The following is a 19,521-nucleotide window of genomic DNA, read 5'->3' as shown; positions in this document are numbered from 1 at the left end:
CATGTCCTCAGGTCCTCTCCCGCTGCCAGGCATTGGGACGATCCGGGGTCAACCCCCAAGACGCTGCCTCCCCTTTCAAGCCCTACCAGCGAAACAAAGGGACTCACCATTTTGTTGAAGTGATACTTGCAGTAGCCACAATATTTGACATTGTCGACTTCCAGGACCTCCTCTTCACACAAGAGGCCGGCCATCTGGGCACTGAAATACACAAGATGGGGAGGGTGGCAGAGCATAAACCTCAACAGGCCATGTGCTGAGTGCTCTGTCCCGTGAGGGGTTGGATGCTTCCCATCCTGGCCTGTTCAATAAATGGTTTGCGATGGGGGGAGGTGGGGCGACTTTAAAAACGTTAGGAGAAAATTTTAACCAAAATTTGATGCTTTGGAACCTCTCAGCTGGTGGGGAAAATTTTCACAAAATGTTTTAGTGGAAATGTTGAACATTTTCTACCACCTCTATTTGCAATTTTTGCATTTAGCTGGGGCCTGGTCTGAGGGACATGTGACTATTCCAAGGACAATATCTCATGAGCAAGGAAGCCAGGCTGTTCCCAGCGCAAATTCCAACCTTCCCGTGATTGACAGGCTCTGAGGGTGCATGGGAGATGGGACGAGGGTGACCAGATGTCCCAATTTTATAGGGACAGTGCCGATATTTGGGGCTTTTTTTTTATATGGGCTCCTATTACCCCCCACCCCTGTCCCAATTTTTCACACTTGCTGTCTGGTCACCCTAGACGGGACCTTAAAAATCACATATTTCTGATTAAGCTCTTCCAGGCCCTGTGCTTGTGAAACAGCATCCTTGGGGTGTGAGTCAGCCTCTCTATCATTGGATTTCACCCAGTCCTAGGGAATTCCCCAGCACTCACCACCCCGCCCGGGAATGCCTCTTTCTTGTGAAATTTCACACAACCTGGGGGAATCTCCTCCACTTCTGATAGTTGTGGGGGGGATTCCCCCCCCATACACAAATATAAAGCCAGTGTTATTTGCCCAGTTCCCCTTGGAGTGGGGTCTGTCTGTTCTTTAACGTGGCCTCAAGGCTGTGGCAGAGAAACCAGCGGATGGCGGCCGTTACCGCGGCGACTCACCAGGTGACATGGAAGGCTTGCCGGCAGCCATGTCGATTGCAGGTCATACAAGCCCCCGAGGCTGCTTTGCTCTCCCTGCCCTGCTCTTCGCAGATATAGCAAGTCTGGGGAAAGGAAACAGAGGCCTGTGAGCCGTCCCCCTAAGCCCGTGGAGGCCATGCAATGGGCAGCCAAAGGACAGGCCTTCCCCATCCCATGCACACTGCTCCATATGCAGCAAAGACCTTCCCAAACTCCTCCCCGTTGGGCCGTGTCAGTTCCTTCCTGTGACACTGATACTGGTGTATAACAGCCTCCTTCCCCTTCCCCTTCCTCCCCACGCATGTTTCTCCATAACCCGTGAGTCAAAGAGAGCTTCAGCCCACAAATTCCCCATAACATGTGGGTCAAAGGGAGACCCAGCCCCATTCTCCCTGCAATGCTTGAGGTAGATGAAGCACCACTCCTGCCATCCCCTAATAATACAGGGGGGACAGATGCAGTCTAATCCCACTCCCCCGTCCCGCTCACACCACAATATGGGGCATTGCATACACAACGAGAAGTGTTCTCTGGGCAAGGGCCGGGTGAGGGCAATGGGAATGCAAAGGCACAAGTCAGAGGCTGAGCCATGACAACGGAGGGAAATGAAGGTAACTTGCAAGAATTGCCACAGGGCGGGACAAGAGGCAATGGATTCAAACTACGGCAGAGCAGATTTAGATTAAACCTCAGGAAACACTTTCTAATGGTAAGAACCACAGGATAATGGGACAGGTTGCCTAGAGAAGTCATGGAAGCTCCTTCTCTGGAGGTTTTCAAAAGGAGGCTGGATCATCGCCATCTGCCTGGGATGGTTTAGACACAACAAATCTTGCATTTTGGCAGGGGATTAGATTAGATGACCCGTGTGGTCCCTTCTAACCCTGTGATTCTAGAATTCTAATGAGACTTCCCTTTATTATATGTTTTTGAAAGGAAATAAAATACCTGGAAATGAACCCAAAGTGGATAGGAAATGCAGGGAATTAGAAAAGGCCCAACAAAGACCATATGGAGGTGGGGGCGTCTGGAGTAAAGGGAGAAAGGACTGACAGACGTCCTGGATCATAGAGTCTGCCTTTATGTCCCAGGGTGGCTGGCCCCTTTAAAAGGAGTCAGGGCCCAGTTCACCTACCAAGGGCTTCTTTAAGGAGAATGAGCCCAGCCCCCCACCAATAATTAACCCCCTTGCACCTGATAAAAAGGTAAGAGCTCAGCTGAGGGAGGGTGCACCTAGAGAAAAAAGGCTCTCATGGAAAGCAGCATCTAGAGATGCTAGCAGGAGGTAGAAGTCTACCTGGCTGAGAGCACACAGGCCCAGGTGGAGACTGTGGGACGTCTAATTTAAGGAGAGGAGGCCTCTCTGAATTAGCTCCCAGAAAAAGGGTGGATTTGAGGAGCTAAGGAGTTTGTACTCTGTGCAAGAGTTAATAAATAAGCCTCCTGGGGCCGGAGGGGGCGGAATCTTGGTCTAAGTACTCTGGTCTACTAGTAAATCATTGCATGACAAGAGGAAGAGAGAGGAGAGGGCCTGCAGGGCCACGCAGGGCTTAATTTGTAATGAAAGAGGAGCCAGGGCTCAAGCAATTTTTTTACTTTCATAACTAACACAGCAAGCCTAGAGGCGCCAGGGCTGAGCCCTGGCACGAATTAAGCACTGGGGCCATGCCATGCCACAAGGGGGTGTGCTCAGGGGTTGGCAGGCTGTCATATCATCCTGTTCATAACTCTATCAAGCTCCATTTTAAAACTAGTTAGGTTGTTTGCTCTCCCCACTGCTCCTAGAGGGACTCCTCTGATGGTCAGAATCCTTCTTCTAACTTCCAGTCTAAGTTTATTCATGGCCAGTTTAACCCCATTTGTTCTTGTGACAACCGTGTCTTTTAGCTCTAATAACTCTTCTTCCTCCTCAGGCAGCCTCACCTTGCTGAAACGGTCGTGAGGTACGTACTGCAGGACAATCGGCTCCATGGTCAGCACGTTGGCGAACTGCACCTCGGGGATGTACAGAGCACAGACGACATGGGCCCAGCCTGGGGAGGCAAACGGGAGAGAGAAGATCACAGCAGGCCCCCATGAGATGCCAGAGACCTGGGGAGGACAGCAAACAGGCAGCGGGATGGAATTAAGGTTCGGGGGAGGCTGGAAGGGCAGGAACTAAACTAAATCACATCCTGGCCTTTGGGAAAATTTTGTTAGGAACTCAGATCAGATCCTATGGTGATGATCAGTGGATGGGGAGAGAGAAAGAGAGACAGATAGGACTGGAAGGGACCTCAAGTTCATCTTGTCCATCCCCACATGTTGAGGCAAGAGGAATTATACCTAGACCATCTCTAACAGGAGGTTGTCCAATCTGTTCTTAAAAACCTCCAATGATGGGAATTCCACAGCCTCCCTCGGTAGCCTGTTCATTATTCTTAGAGTTAGAAATGTATTCCTAATATCTGACCTACACTGTCGTGCTTCAAATTAAGCTGATTCCTTCCTGTCCCACCCTCGGTGAACATGAAGAACAACTGATCGCCATCCTCTGTAGACAGACAGATGGCTAGATACCACCTTCAAATTTTAACTAAAGGGACAGAGATTTCTTGGGGAGAGCAGGTTTAGAATGTCCACTCCTCCTCCCAAATGACACACTCGAGATCTGAAGCCCAGATTGTTGCAGACCAGCCAGAACCACCAGCCACCTGGGAGAAGGACAACTCTCCACAAGGTGCAGAAGCAGAATCTCCACCCTGCCTGGGACAGCATTAGCTCAGCGAGACAGTTAGGGTCCCTCTCCACTAGCTAATCTACCACGTTGGGAGGAATCTTGATAGCACACAGTATGGTCTGGCCCATTTAGACGGGACCAAACTCCGCTGTTACGGGATCATCTTACTGCCCTGTAAGCAGTGGGGCTGTCACGCTATCCAGTGACATGGTTATAACACTTCTAGTTCCTGTCGGCACAGCCCAAACCACATCATAACGTTGTTGGAAGAAGACTATCCTGTTATTACAATACAATCCCCCAACGTGGTACTTTGGCTTTTGCAGTTGTGCCCTTAACCTTGTGGCAAGGCCGCTATTGTGTAGCTGGCTCTACCTGGTGGTCCTACCGCCTTTAAGGTCCCTTCTCTGCCGCTTAGGGGCCCTCATGAGCTCCTTCCCGAAACTGGGAAGACATCAAAGAAAAGCTCTCTCAGTTTGAGCCAACTCCCTGATGGCCTCAGTGCGACCCAGGGGCAGGCACACCAGCACTGCAGGGAAATAAACAACTCTGAAGAAGTAACAGCCGCTCTGAAGAGCTGATTACATTGCTGGCTGCAAGCCGTGGGCATTGAGACCAAACTCCATCATGCTTCAAGGCAGCAAGAGACTGGGGACGCCTGATAATGGGGAAGGAAACTCTGCAGTGTGGGACAGCTCCCTTTGCTTCTTTTCCTCTCTCATTCTGAGGCTTGTGAAGACCAGGGTGGGCGCTGTCCACCCTGACTGATCTGCGCCCTGCACCATCCCATCCTGCCCATCCCAAAGGGGCCGACATTGCTCATCTAGCCTGCTCGGGCCCAGCTACCTCTGGGACCAGCATTACCCTCCCCATGTTTTGGACAGGTCAGCTCTGGGACAGGTACTGACCACCCTGCCAAGTGCCTATGTGGGAAGACCGGGCAACTGTTTTCCCCCTCTTCCCACCCTCACCCCTGCCTCGTCATTTGCCTATCTCAGCCCTGACTTTCTCATGGCTACTGCAGCCCAGAGAACAGAGCAATGAAGTTCCATGGGAGCCTATGCTATTGCCAGTCTGAAGGCCAGCCAGCAGGGGCTGCCTTGTTCCAGAGGTACACAAATCCCCTACACCCACTTCTTCCAGACCAGAGAACTCCTGTACCTGAGCCACAAATTTCTTGCAGGTCAGGACCATGATTTGCCTTCCATCCAACAGGGGCAGCCCATCCAAAATGAAAACATTCCACCTTAAAAAGAACTGAACTTTTTCAGGTTTAGCTGACTGGCTCAGACGTAGCCTAGGTGATTAGTAGGCTTGGCAAAATTCAATTTGTATATTTTGATAACGTCAATATCTACTATCTATGTTTATTTTTAAGCAGTTATTTTCAATTGTTATCTATTAAAAATTTCATAATGGCGGGACATTCTGGGGGGGGGTCAGACAATAGCAGAGGTCAGACAATAATTATCTATCGACACTAGGCATTGAGATTCATAGACTTAAAGCTTACTAACCGTTCACACAAAAATTGTCAACATCACATCAAACTATACAAAGTAAATATCCTTAAATCAAATTCTAAGAAGTTCTCAAGCAGCATTTTTCTTACTTTGCCTATCTGTGCATTTTAATTATCGATGGAAATATTTTTTCACCAGTTTGTGTGTGTACGGTGAACTCAACATTTACTGACATTTACCGATAAAAATCTCAACCTTCCACATCTATTCATTAGTCACTGCTGCCACCTGAGGGCTCTTCAGATGTTTCTGTGCAATGAGTTGCAGGGTCTCAGTCCAGTTACTTGGGGACAAGTGCCCAAGTTGAACCATCATCCCAACAGCCACTAGTAATGATGATAAGAATACCTAGCTCTTATTCCTCCATAGATCTTTAGGGATTTTACCAAGGAAGTATCATTTTCCCTATTTTATAGATGGGGAAAAACTAAGTTACAGGAAGGAGAAGTGATTTGCCCAAGGTCACCCAGCAACCCAGTGACAGAACTAGGAACAGAACCTCTTCTTTATCCACTAGGCCATGCTGCCTCCCCACTAACCAACTCCTTTGCTGGAAGTCTCAGCAGAGAGGGCAAGGATTGAATAGCTCTCTCGGAGAATCAATTCCCCTCTTATCCCTACTGGGAGGTGTTCTCTCCAGCATAATTAACCTTTGTAACTCACTGCTACAGCATATGATTGAAGTAAATAGTTTAGTAGGTTATATATTTATAGGAACAATAGCCGCATCTGCAGTGACACTAGCTTAGGTGAAAATTACAAAGGCCATCCCCATGCTTCAGGGCATAAACCAGAATATCAGCTGGGGATCAGGAAGGATTTTTTTCCAGCAAATAGTGTTGCCTTTGTAGGTACATTAGGAGGTACATATGTGTATGATAGGGGAGATGTTACTCCTTCCTCTGGAGCATTCAGCATTGTCCACTGGTTGGCAACCTAGACTGCATCCAGCACTGGCAACCTAGATGGACAAAGAGTGCAGTAATTTCTGGGTTGTTAACCACTACTCTGCATCCAGAACTGGTGCTGCCATCACCCCAGCAGACAATGCAATGAGAAAGCACGCTGGCTACTCTGTGCAGGGGCATTTACCTCCATTGTCGGTCCGTTTCAGGGCTCCGTCTTTGTGGGGACACAGCTCGCATCTCTTGAAAGCAAACAGAAACAATGAGGTTAGTGTGATTCCTGGTAGGGGATGGGGGACAGAGATGTTCTCATTTAGCACACGGCTGGATTATGTGGGATGATGTTTTCTTCACTGAGAGGAAGTGTGGGGGGGGGAGGGGGAGGGGGGGGCAGAGGATACTCCATAGCAGAGCCAGATATTGTCCTGTCTGCAATACCAAAGTGTTTGAAGTGTTGTAGCCATGTTGGTCCTAGGACATGAGAGAGGCAAGGTGGGGGAGGTAACATCTTGGACCAACTTCTGTTGGTGGAAGGTATAAACTTTCTGAGCTACACAGAGCTCTTCTTCAGGTCTGGGGAAGGAAGTAAAAGTGTCTGAGTCACTCTGCTTCCTTCCATCTGAGCTGTTCGGCTTCCGGCCCCCAACCTGAAGAAGCGCTCTGTGTAGATCGGAAGTTTGTACCTTCCTCCACCAGAAGTTGGTCCAATAAAATGTTACCACACTGACCTTATCTCTCTCATACCAGAGTGCTGCATTTACACCAGAGGGATCCAATGAGTGATTAAGAGCCCGGATCCTTAACTGGTGTAAATTGGTGTAGCTCAGTGGCTCTCAACCTTTCCAGATGACTGGACCCCTTTCAGGAGTCTGATTTGTCTTGCGTACTTCCAAGTGTCACCCCACTTAAAAACGACTTGCTTACAAAATCAGACACAAAAATACAAAAGTGTCACAGCCACACCAGTACTGAAAAATTGCTGATTTTCTCATTTTTACCATATAATTATAAACTAAACCAGCTGGAATATAAATATTGCACTTAGGTTTCAGTGTATAGTAATAGAGAGCAGTATAAATAAGTCATTGTCTGTATGAAATTTTAGTTTGTACTCACTTTGCTAGTGTTTTTCATGTCGCTTGTTGTAAAACTAGGCAAATAGCTAGGTGAGTTGAGGGACCTGCTGGAAGACCTCTGCGTACCTCCAGGGGCTGAGAACCACTGGTATCGCTCCATAGATTTCAGTAATACAATGGTGATTCACACAAGCTGAGGATCTAAGCCAGGGTCACTTTTCTATTTGCCTCATTGTGATAACACACTTGGTGGAAGGATGCTAGTTCAGGGGATACTGCATCTTTCATTGCTAGGTCACTGGTCCAGCCTCAGTCAGTAGTGACCAAGGAGCAGATTTTTAAAGTTATTTAGGCGCTGCTGTGGTCAGTGTTGCCACACCTAAATCCTATCAACTGTCAATGCAATTTTAGCTCCTAAGTGCCTCAATCCCTTTTGAAAAAGAGATTTAGACTCTTAAATCAGTTAGGCATTGCCACGCTGAGTGTGGCAATGCCTGAAAGCCCAAGAGTTATGAATGACTGTGTGAAATGCGCTTGGAGGGTTTCAGCTCAAAGATGGGCAAAGCATCCGCAGGAAACAATGAATTCAAAAAATCCTGCACCTTTTTCAGTCCATGGTTTATCAGGGCCCAGGCACCAATTTTTATACCTGTAATGGGAAATTATTTCACATAATATGGGTGGGTCATAAAGGCTAACCAGATAGAAAGTGTGAAAAATCGGGACGGGAGGGTAATAGGAGCCTATATAGGAAAAAGCCCCAAATATCGGGACTGTCCCAATAAAATCAGGACATCTGGTCACCCTAGCGCAGGCGCTCTGCCCAGGGCTGCAGGACTCACCGGGATGCAGAGGCCGGAATTCCAAAGGGAGCCCCGCCCCAGCTCTCCTTCTGACCAATGGCTGGAGCCCCCCACTCACCTTTCACCATCTTCCCTCAGCCGGTCACCGAGCGGGCCTCAGTGGGCGAGGGTCGGCTGCCCGGTGTGGAGAAGGGAAAGGGGCAGGCAGCCCAGAGAGTGAGGAAGTGGCCCCAGAGATAGTGCAGTGTGGCGGTGAGGGGGGCTGGCCCCATTGAGAGAAATGGCCATGGCGGACGGGGAGGAGACGAGACCCAACTCAGCCCCGGACCCCCTCCACAGCACCACCAGCCCCCCAGGACCAACTCGCTGCCTCACACCAGGCTGCGGGTCCTTCCTGGGCCTGCTTCCCATCTCCACCAGCCTCTCCGGAAGCAGGAGAGGGAGCCCCACAACCAGGGAGGCTGCTGGAGCCAAAAGGGGCTGAGGAAATGCCCTCCGGCTGTGAGGGGAGGCGAGACCTGCCCAAACCCAGCCAGCCCCCTGCAGTTCCAGCAAAGGAAGCCACCAGGGGGGAACAGTCAAGAACACACACCTGGCTGCACTAATTAAAATGGCCGTAGGGGACAATGGAAGTGGAGACTCATTAACACACCCTGCCCCAGACAAAGGATCCACCCAGCACCCCACAGCGGATGGTGAGTCCCAGTATTAATTCTTTCCACACTGTGTTATATCACTGGCTATTTGTGATAGGTGAGGGCTCACATGCTCCCTGGTTGGACGACCCCAACCCACAATGAGCTTTCAAGATGGCTGGGCCAATACTGGTGTGGATTCTACACCAAATGTGTATTCCCAGGAGCGTGTCTGATGCTGGCAAACTTGTGCCTCCAACCTCGCACTAATGTTTATGAAAAGAGGCTGCAGGAGAGAAATTATTTTTTTTCCTCCCCTGAAAAAATTAAGGGCAAACAAAATGTATTTTCTATTTTTATTGACATTTTTCTTTTAAGTTTTTCAAGTTTGGGATGAAAAATCCAAACCCCGAAAATTTTCAATGAAAAACGGATTATTTTTTTTTTTTGGCGAAAATGTCCATTTTGTTGAAAAAGCCATTTTCTGTCAAAAAAAAAATGTTTCCACTGAAAATTTATGACCAGCTGTAGTTATGGGGTCCATCAACATGAGCTGGGGGGGAAGGTAGTGGATGTGGGGCCCTTGTTTGGGTTTGCTGTATGTAACAAGCTCTAGAGATTCCGCTCCTCAGTGGAATAGTGTCCCGAGTTAGAAAAATCACCATCACAGTTAGCAACAAACAATTGCTCCCTTTTGGCATTCTCAGCAAAAACATCTATAGTTGAAGGGGCCCTGGAGACCCAACTCCTCTCTGCCCCCTGGAGGTAACCTCTTCTATAGGCTTGAGCTCTTTGCTACACTGGGGTGTTAGCCAGTGTGCAGATGTGCTTTATGCTGGTGGAACACACACAATTTGCCCCAGGGCAGATTAAACCCGTTTCAAAACAGAGGAAATCATGCTGCACCAGCGGCAAGCTGTGTCTACAGGAGGGGTTTGCAACAGGATAGCTGCACCAGGGCCTGATTCTGTATCACCATGCACTTTGCACCAGTGCAAACTGGGCGTCTGATCCGACCACTCCGATTTGATAATGTTTCACACCCACTTTGGTCTGGTGTCAATGACTGCAGAAGAGGCATGACAATGGAGAATCAGACCCTTACTCTGTAATCATCTTGTAGTTGTATTTGAGCAGCCGCTAGCATCACAGGGGCCCTGGTCTCTGATCTCTAGTGCAATACACATTAATGTGTGTGTGTGTGTGTGTGTGTTTGGGAAGCTTCTGCTCTCCTGGCCTATGCTGTACCTACTCTCTGGATAAATAAGAGACTCAAATCTCATGGGTTGTCAAACAGCCAACTTTCACCAGCACTAAATCACATTAAAAATAATAAGAAACGTGGGGGGAAATGGCAGAGTCCATCAGGAACTCAGCAGTCAGCCCTCCCCCCGCCACCCCCCGCCACAAGAATGAAAGACACTGGGTATTGTTTTGGTATTTGAATAATCATGGCTGCATTGCACAGCGCTGCTGACTGGGCTGGGATTGCCAGAGAGGGCACTGGAGAGCTGCTCCCATGATCCGCATGGAAACTCCAGCAAAGCCCAGAGAGAACAGAGTAAACCGAAGCCCTGTAATAAGAAATTTGCACTTGAAAAGGCCCCTACACTCTCCCCTCCAACCCTTAGATCAAAGTGTCTCTCCCACCATGCGATTAGCAAAGCTCTGATCATAACAAGAGGGGTTAACAGTCCCACACAAGACTTTTAATAGCCCTGCTTCTAAAAGACAGCTAAAGCCGCCCTCCGGGCCATTACAGCTCACTGGGCTTCCCAGACAATTTGATTACAAAGTGGAATAGGTTTTCAGTTGCTTACTGTAAGCACACTAACTTCTACAGCATCCTTTAGGGACCTGTGAATTTGAGGAGGGGTTCTGAGTAGGGATTAGCAGTACTTCTTCCTTACATTCAACCAACATGGTCTCTAGTCTAGCCTCCTGGGTTCTCTTTCCAGCTCCGTGAAAGGAACAGAACCTAAAAGTTAGAGCGGGGGGCCTAGAGGTTAGGAATCCTAGAGCAGGGAGTACAGCCTAATGGTTAGAGCGGGGAACTGGGAGCGAGGCCTCCTGGATTCTCTTCCCAGCTCGAGGGAGTGTGGTCAGAGCAGGGGTATGGAATCTCAAGATCTAGGTTTTAAACCCTGGGCAAGTCATATATTTCCCTGTGCTTTAGTTCCCCCATTTGTAACGAGGCCATAAATATTCACCCAATTCATGTTTTGGGGGGAGGTAAGGTTTAATCTTTATAAAGTGCTTTGAGATTCTCATGTGGCGAGAGCTAGGTAAGTGCAAAACCTTCTTAGAGGCTGCCTGTTATTTCTCGGTGTAGTTCAGCTCAGAGCCAATCACTGCACGTGAGATATGGATGCCAATGGATCCTAAGAACATCTTGCACTTCTACAGCAGCGTTTTGCAACCAAGGCAGATCATTTTCCTCTTAAAGAGGAGGAAACGAGGGTACAGCAAAGCCGCCAGACTCTGGCAGTGCCAGGAACACAACCCACGTCTTCTAGATCTTAGTGTACTTCCCAGTGCACTGTGTTGTGGTATACAAGGCCACATAGTAACGAGCTAGCAGAGCTCAGCATAGAACTCACAAGAGCTGAGTCAGTCCCTCACTCTGATCACCAGATGCACGGCTTCCTACATCAAAGGACTAGACTCTTTCTAGGTATTTACCCATCTGTGCATCTGCTGTTAGGATGGCTGGCGTCTAACACACATAAGGTAAGAGATTTAGATAGGCAGTCACCCCCTGCTCGTCTTAGGAAATAAGATTATCACTGTCCGGTTATTATGGAGCTGGGATTGAATGTCACATGAATGAATGCCATGACTGAAGCCCACTATGCATTGTCCAACAGATTTCACCAAGGGTGCGTTAAAAGAGAAACCACCTGCAGGGCCTTTATTCTCCTGCTATCTTAAAGGTAGATTGTGGGTCATAGTCTCCTGCTGAAACATTACAGTCCTCGCAAGGTTCACAGGTGAGGGGCCCCCCCGAGGAGGACTTGCATGTGCTCGTATATTATTTCAGCTTAGACACTGTTTGCATTGTAACTAACACAGCAGGGTGTCCTTCCCTCCGCACAGGCGAGGGGGAGGAGGGGCGTGAAATCCAGATTACCGTTCCTGTCCTGACCCTCTGTTAGGAAACTATTTGCGTGAGATAAAACCACCTTCAGGCACATTCCAGACTCTTTACCGCAGTGTATATAAAAGCAGCATTTCCCAGTGGTTAGAGAAGGGGCGGGGTCTGGGAGTCAGGTCTTGTTTGCAGTCCCGGTTCCAACAGGGGGTGGGATCTAATGGTTAGAGTTGGGGTCTGCAAGCCAGGAGACATGGGTTCTCTTCCTAACTCTTCCATTTACTACTCTGCAGTGTAGACAAGCCCTAAGCGTGAGCTCTTTGCCAACTCACTTCACTTCTGTGTGCCCATCTGTGAAACAGCTATAATTGTATTGCCAGGACCCCTACAATCCCCAGCTGAGACTGGGGGCCCTACTGTGATAGGTGCTGCACAAATACATAGCAAGGGTTTGTCTACATTAGTTTAACTAAAGCTGTGATTTAAAATAATGTAGTTAAACCAGTGACAAAGGCTGCATGGGCACTCTTAAAAGAAGGCTTATATTGATTCTGGCCTTGTCTGTACAAGATGGGCTTGATTTAAATCAAGCCGGGAATTTCAAAGGGAGTTAGGCACTCAAATCTTATTAAACTTCAATAGGAGGAAGAACATTTCAGTAACTTGGCTAAGGTTATCAGCAGAGCTGGGATGAGAACCCACATCTCCTGAGTTCCACTTCCAACCCCACTGGACCACTCCTGGGGAGTAAAGGGGGAACAGAATAATCTATAAAAAGCAACAGAGGGTCCTGTGGCACCTTTAAGACTAACAGAAGTATGGGGAGCATAAGCTTTCGTGGGTAAGAGCCTCACTTCTTCAGATGCAAGAATAATCTAGTCACTGTAAAGACAGGTGTGATTCGTACTCACCACCCTAGCGGCTCTCTCTTGAGATTCACATTTTCGACAGAACCAGGGTCCGGTGGGAACCTGGACAATTCCATAGCAAGCTGTGAGGGGGAAGCAGGAGAAAATTAATTCGGCTTTTTCATTGTTTGTTTAAATTATTCAGATTCATACACAAACAAACAAAAAAGAGGGGAGGGGGGCTGTCTCTCCAAAGCTATAGGCAGCCAGACTTAAATTACAAGAGCAAAAATTAAAATTAAACAGCAGCTTATCCTCCCGACTCCCATCACCAGGCAACACAATACTGTACATCCACCTCTCTCTCCCATCCCCACAAATCTGTTGTAGAACATCCTCTGGCTCTGGTCAGACCTGCAGACCCTAGTGCATTGTAAAAAGAGAGCCAGTCTGAAGGCCCAAAGGGACCATTAGGTCATCTAATTCTAGTCTGACCTGCAGCATAACACAGGTTGTGGAGTTTCACCCTGTAAACGCAGGCACAAGGCAGCAAACTGACTTGCCTTACTGGCAGACTGGGGAATAAAACCCAGGATTGTCTGGCTCTCAAACCTAAGGCCTTGCTACAGGACCATAGCAGCTTCCTGGCATGCAGTTAGCTCTAGGCTGCAGAGGAGGGCTTTAAAGATAAGGAACATTCTCCTTAGATCCACAACTGAGGCCAGATCTTCAGCTGAGCTCAGCACTTAAATAAGTGACCAAGTTTTCCAAAGTACTCAGCAGTTCCACTGTGACACATCGGGCCAGACTTTCAGAAGAGGTCAGCACCCAACATGCAGAAAGCTTCTGAAAAATCTGGCCCGAATGAGAGCTGAGCTCATTGGAAAATCTGGCCTAAATGGAGTGGAGAGACGTCTCCCACAATCCCCAGCCAATTTCAAATCCACCAGGTTCTGCTTTATTTAGATTTAAAATAATTAAAAAGACTCCTATCCAAGGCTCTAGGTGCCCTAACCATCATTAATAATACAGTAAAATCACAGCAGCATTAAAGCAATCGTTTCACCAGGAACTTTGCCAGCCAGACAACTATAAAATCTCTACCATTTCTTCATCACTGTAAGAAGCATACCCTTAGCCCTCTCCAAAAACCCTGTCAAAGAGATGCCTTTTTCAGCATGCCAGGAAGGTCACCAAATCTGGGCTATTTTGGACCAATGTGGGGAACAAACTCCATTTTAATGTAACAGCCTCCAGCTAGCATCCAGGAAATCTTCATATTTTTACCCTACTCTTATCAAAATGTTCCCCTCTCTTTGCTCTCCCAGCATGACTGATTGTCTCCAGCTTCCTCTGTGTCAACAGAAGCTCTCTCCTTTATAATCGGCCTGCTTCCCTTCTGCCATGGGGCAAGCCAACATCCCGGCCATTATAATCCTTTCCAAGGACTGGTGATGTCACATGAGGATGCCCTACCTCCTTCAGCAGCAGTGCCTCTATCTAACCCATCAAGGGATGTACTTGCTGGATTTTAAGAAAGTGTTGCTGACTCTGGAAGGATGCATGTGGGTTTAAAGCAACAGAAGCAAAGAGAAGACAGGGGTAGGGTCATTCATGCTCCAGCTAGGATGTAGGGACCCGTCAGCAAAGAACAAATTACATCCTCCTTACTCAACCTTCAAAGCTGAGCTGACAGTTGGAATGGAGTCCCCACCATTGAAACTAGGTTGGACAAAGCATCTGAAAATATAATGCGGGAAGCACTCGTGTGATGTTCCCTGGGGATAGATGGGGCAGGGCCACAATAAGTTTTCTCCATTTCTCTAATGTCTGAGATTTTATGTGAGCCAGGGGGAAAAAATGGGGGTGGTGGAGTTAAACTGAAAGGGCTGGCTCACTCCAGGTCGAGCCAAGGCATACATATAAGAAAATAGAAACTATGACAGAGGAGTGCCTTGGGTCCATCTTTAGCAATGGGCTTACGGCCAGAGGCAAACACTCAGCTGAAGACATTATTAGTTTCCCTGCCTGTTGCTTGAACAAGAAGCGAGAAAGAAAGAAAATATAAACTGGACATGGGCCAGAGTTGGAAATGTTCTTCATTTGCATTTTGATGAGACTTTTGTTGAAAAATGTAATTTTGAGTAACAAAAAGGGAGAACATTTTTCACAAAAAATTCCATTCCATTTTTTGACCAGCTCTAATGTGACGTTTTAAAGTAGGCTTGTTTTTGGCTCTATTTTATTCATGCAGTCAAAAGCTAAACATGGTTTATCTTTGCAGGTGTTGAAAAAGCACAAAGAGATAAATTAACAAAGCAACTCTATTTGGAAGAGAAAATTTAAAGTATGCCAAAATCATATCCAAATGCCATGTTCATAGGTAGTTCATAGGTAGTAAGGGAGGGTGCCAAGGTTTCTGGATATCAAATAGGATGTCCCTTAAAATTATTATAACCTGAAGGAGGCAAGTCTTCCAGGTCTAAATATCTAGTTTGTAGGATACTTTATACACTACTTTATGACTCAGGCTTTTATAAACTAAAAGTTGATTTTGTAGGCCCTACCAAAACAACGTTCTGTGCCTGCTCTGCTGTCTCTGCAGCAAGTAGTAAACATATACAGTCCCAATATAATTGCATTGGCTTGTATACAAAGACACTTCAGAATCATAAAGCACCGTAAAAGTGGGAACGGTCCTAGTTACCAATTAAAAGCATATGTGTTAATGTTCAGGGCCAGGGGTGGGGCACAGAAGCCAATGCCTTCTTCCCCCCAGTCCCAATAATCAGTAGTGAAGACAAATATCCTCAAGTTTCTGGTATTACAAAAATAGGAAGTAGAAGAGTTACACCAGTGACATTAAAACAACAAGCCAGTGTCATTTCAAAGTGACTAGCTACATGCTAACAGATCATTAGAGGCATCCTGGAATAAACTCTTTTATGATAGGAGGCACTGCGTCTGATTGTCAGGAGAATTCCCCTGCAAGCTCTGCTTCTTCTGTTTAACTTCCCCTTGCTCGCCTGGTTGCAAATGACCTCTTTTTACAGGTGTGAGCATGGCGTATAAGCCACAGAAGAATGCCCAACTTCCCAATCACAGCAACTTGTATAAGAAAGTCTAGAAAGAAAGAGAACAAGAGAAAAAGAAATATTGGGGTACAATAGATAGATATTGGCTTATATATAATAATGATGGTTATTGGTTTATATATAATAAGGAGAAAGAGAAACCAGGTGGGTGAGGTAATGTCTTTTGTTGGTGAGAGAGACAAGCTTTAGGGCTTACACAGAGCTCTTCTTCAGGTCTGGGAGTGTCACAGCTAAATATAAGGTGGAACAGATCAGGAGTTAGCACATGTTGCAAGAGATCATTCAAGGAGAAGTGAGCAGTCATCACCTCTGATGTCCTAGGACAAAGGAGGATTAGTGAGTTACAGATTGTTGTTATGAGCCATAAATCTGGTGTCTTTATTAAGTCCATGGTTTTTGGTGTCTAGCAGGGTTACAAATTTAAGTTCTGAGGCTTGGCGTTTGAAAGTGTTGGGCAGATTTCCTTTGAGGAGGATTCAGAGCTCAGATACAAAGTGATCATTTGGGAGAAGTGTTTGCCCACGGGTGAAATACTGTTTTTGTCTTTTTATTATTATTTTTTTTCCATTTTGCTGTGTGAGTTCATTGGAGAGTGTAGTGAGTGTCTGGTTTCACTTGCCTCCTTGTTACTGGGGCACTTAGGGCAGTGCACTGGATAGATAGATAGATAGATAGATAGATAGATAGATAGATAGATAGATAGATAGATAGATAGATAGATAGATAGATAGATAGATGGCTGTGTATGGGGATAGATAGATAGAGAGATAGATTAGATATTGGCTTATGTATGATGATAGACAGACACCAGGTGAGGCCAGGATACTTTCTATTATTAAACAAAAATCACATGATAATCTTATGCTCCTTCAGCTTTTCACCATCTCTCCTTCTGCTGGGCTTCCACTAAAACAACTATTTCCCACAGATCTGAGGAGGGCAACATTTCCAGCTCGGGTGTGTGCTGCCCTGTATGTAAACTCATGTCCAAATGCAAGTGATCCTTACTGGGGATGGGGGGCGGGATAAGTGGGGCTGCCTCCCTCTGCAGAACCCAGCCTGGGAGAGGGTCCCGACGGTGCTGCCCCTCGAAAGGGTTAACTCATTCCGGGGAGGCATTAATAACCCAGCCATGTGCAGCGGGGAGCTGAAGAAACACTTGCCAAGCGACGTCTTTTGACCCCCTTCGCAATCCTGCGGCCCGCCCGCCCCCACGTTAATAATCTGCTAACGCAGCCAGCGCCGGTCCCTTTCCCTGCCTTTCTGTCACCTCTGCAAGCCCCTGCCCCGCCTCCACAGCGGGGGTCTGCCCCTCCCATCAGATCCACCCCCACAAACCCCCCCCCACTTTCCCTAAGGCTCCTGTCCTGGGGTGACCAGACAGCAAGTGTGAAAAATCGGGACAGGGAGTGGGGGGGGGGAGGGAGGGGTAATAGGAGCCCATATAAGAAAAAGACCCCAAAATGGGGACTGTCCCTATACAATCGGGACATCTGGTCACCCTGTCCTGTCCCCACCGACGTCCCACCTCGGTCCCTCCGAATAAACACACAGTCCTCCGGAAGGAAGCCGGGGAAACACAGCCAGAGGTCACTGCTCCGTGCTAACGACTCCCAGAGTTTACCCTGCTCCTAATCATAACAACAGCGGATAGTAAACAACCCGGGAGACTCCCGTTTGCGTGCTGCTGCTTGGGCGAACCCGCCCCCCCCAAAAAAAACCCAGCACCCGGGGCTAAGAACCCACTCCCCACTTAGCGCCCCTCCCTCAAAAAACCCACCCCCGCTTCACTCCCACCCCAATGTAGACACACACCAGGGTCCCCAAACCGCTTCTCCTCCTGCTCCCTGCTCCGCCACCTGGGCATAGTCCCCTACCCCGCAGCCGGGCCCATCAATAATACCGTTATTTCGAACAATAGGGATAAAACAAAGCCCCCCCCCTCCCCCAGCTCGGGATGGCTCAGAGCTTCCCATCCCTGTTGTGTGCCTGGAAAGGTCGGCGTGGGAGGGGGGCGGGGATCTGGTTCCCCCCCCCCCTTCTCCCCACACCCCTTCCACTCCCCACAAGCCAAGCCCGGCGCTGGGGAGAGGGGGGTCTTCCCCTCCCTGCCTTACCTTGATGTACAGCCACGTTGCAACCGTGTCCATCGCAATAGACCAGCGGGTTCTCTGCCCATCCTCTCTCGTCAGAACAAACACAGCAGCCTCCCACCATCTCCTTCATACTTCCATGAGGGCTTCCTTTTTTCCACCCCTCCTCCTGCTACGGACACACTCCTCCTCCTCCGTGCGTTGCCCCCTTCTGCCTTTCACACGGTTTCCACAGGCGGGGACAGGGGTCTGGGACCCCCAGTGCAAACCCACATTGTTCCTGCCAGGAGACAATCAAGGAGAACAGGCGCTGGCTAAGGGCTCAGGCAGGCGCTGGAGGGTGGCACATTCCCATCCACACACACAGGCACACACACACACTCACACACACACGCACACACATACAAGCTCTCCAGTCTACACAGCAATCATGGCTACGTAGAAGCTCTGCTACTCTGAAACCTGTAAAATCTTAGGTTCAGGGACTGCCGCCTGACTGGGTAGGGAGCTTTTTTTCTTCTTCTTCTTCTTCTCCCCTCCTTCCTCCCTTTAGCATCTTTCCCCTTGGAAACTGACCAGGAATCTAAATGTGCACCCCTACGTGTTTCCAAAATGCGGGATGCTTGCCCACTCCAGTCAGTTTGGATATCTCCGGAGTGATCAGCTAGGACCATTCCCCAAATCCTATTATCTATACAATTCCTTCTTGACAGATAGGGGCACCGCCAGCGCCACCGTCTGGCATGGGTTGGCTCCTGAAAAGCTAAAATAATTATTTGTTAACCCATTGGCACCTGTTAGAAAAAGCATCTTGCCAGGGGAACAGGGAGGAAAATGGCCCTTCGAGTTTCACATCCATAACTTTTTGTTCAGAGTTACGAACTTTTCAGAGTTACAAACAACCGCCAACTGCCCACAAAATATTACAGTCCACATAGTCAAAGGGTGGGGAAGAAACAGAGAGCAGGAATAATTTGCCTAGTCAAACAGCAGGTCAAAACCAGGCCTCAAGACACCCCACCCAGTGCCCCATGCACTAGGCCGCACTGTCTGTCCCAGAGAGTAAAGCACTAAAAAGTAGACTGGACAAAGCAATAGAAAAAAGGAGAGTGTAGGGACAATCCTGCACTGGTTTAGGAGGGACCTAATAGGTAGGTGTCCTTTTAAATTGCTCAATTCTATTCCTGTGCTAGTAGTGCATGTTGCATAAGAGATCAGAGTTGGCTGAGGAACGGAAGAGGGTAACCTCAATAAAAAGAGGATTTAAAGTTGGGTGGTTGACATTAAACATACTTCCCTTCCTGTAAATCTCTGTTGTTGTTCTTGTTGTTGTTTTCTTTTTAAAAGAAATCATGTAAAGAATAAGAGAATGCTGTCTCTTGGATAGAAGCTTAACCAAGAAATCACTGAACCATATGGGATCTTTGCTTGTTATTTAGTCTTTGCTTGGTTGCTGAGCCATAAGGACAGATAATCTTGAAAGTTCAGCAACTTCAGCGAAGGAAAAAAACAACAACGTTATCTCAACTCCCACAAAGATAGACACACCTAAAAACTTTTCCAGCCTCAAACTTGAGTGTCGAGGAGATCAGCTATTGTTCTGAAGTCAGTCCGGG

At 47.8% G+C, this 19,521-nt stretch overlaps 1 protein-coding gene across 5 annotated transcripts in view; it reads right to left on the bottom strand.

Moving 5' to 3' along the window:
* MLLT6 (MLLT6, PHD finger containing) overlaps positions 1-18,354 on the bottom strand; it is a 74,225-nt gene extending 55,871 nt beyond the window's left edge. For 3 of the 5 annotated variants that reach the window (XM_034755664.1, XM_034755665.1, XM_034755668.1), the window contains exons 1-6: positions 17,930-18,354; positions 12,781-12,860; positions 6,452-6,506; positions 3,041-3,150; positions 1,097-1,200; positions 108-201 (exon numbers count right to left, since the gene is read on the bottom strand). In XM_034755664.1, coding sequence (XP_034611555.1) covers positions 108-201; positions 1,097-1,200; positions 3,041-3,150; positions 6,452-6,506; positions 12,781-12,860; positions 17,930-18,038 — 552 coding nt within the window. In that variant the 5' untranslated portion in view covers positions 18,039-18,354. The remainder of the gene's footprint in view (positions 1-107; positions 202-1,096; positions 1,201-3,040; positions 3,151-6,451; positions 6,507-12,780; positions 12,861-17,929) is intronic. The other 2 variants (XM_034755666.1, XM_034755667.1) reach the window with 1 other exon arrangement.
* Between the last annotated feature and the right edge of the window lie 1,167 nt (positions 18,355-19,521).

This window comes from Trachemys scripta, chromosome 23, assembly GCF_013100865.1.
Source record: "Trachemys scripta elegans isolate TJP31775 chromosome 23, CAS_Tse_1.0, whole genome shotgun sequence".
Lineage (NCBI taxonomy): Eukaryota > Metazoa > Chordata > Testudines > Emydidae > Trachemys > Trachemys scripta.
Note: the sequence above shows the minus strand (reverse complement) of the source record. Positions and strands in the feature narration are given on the sequence as shown.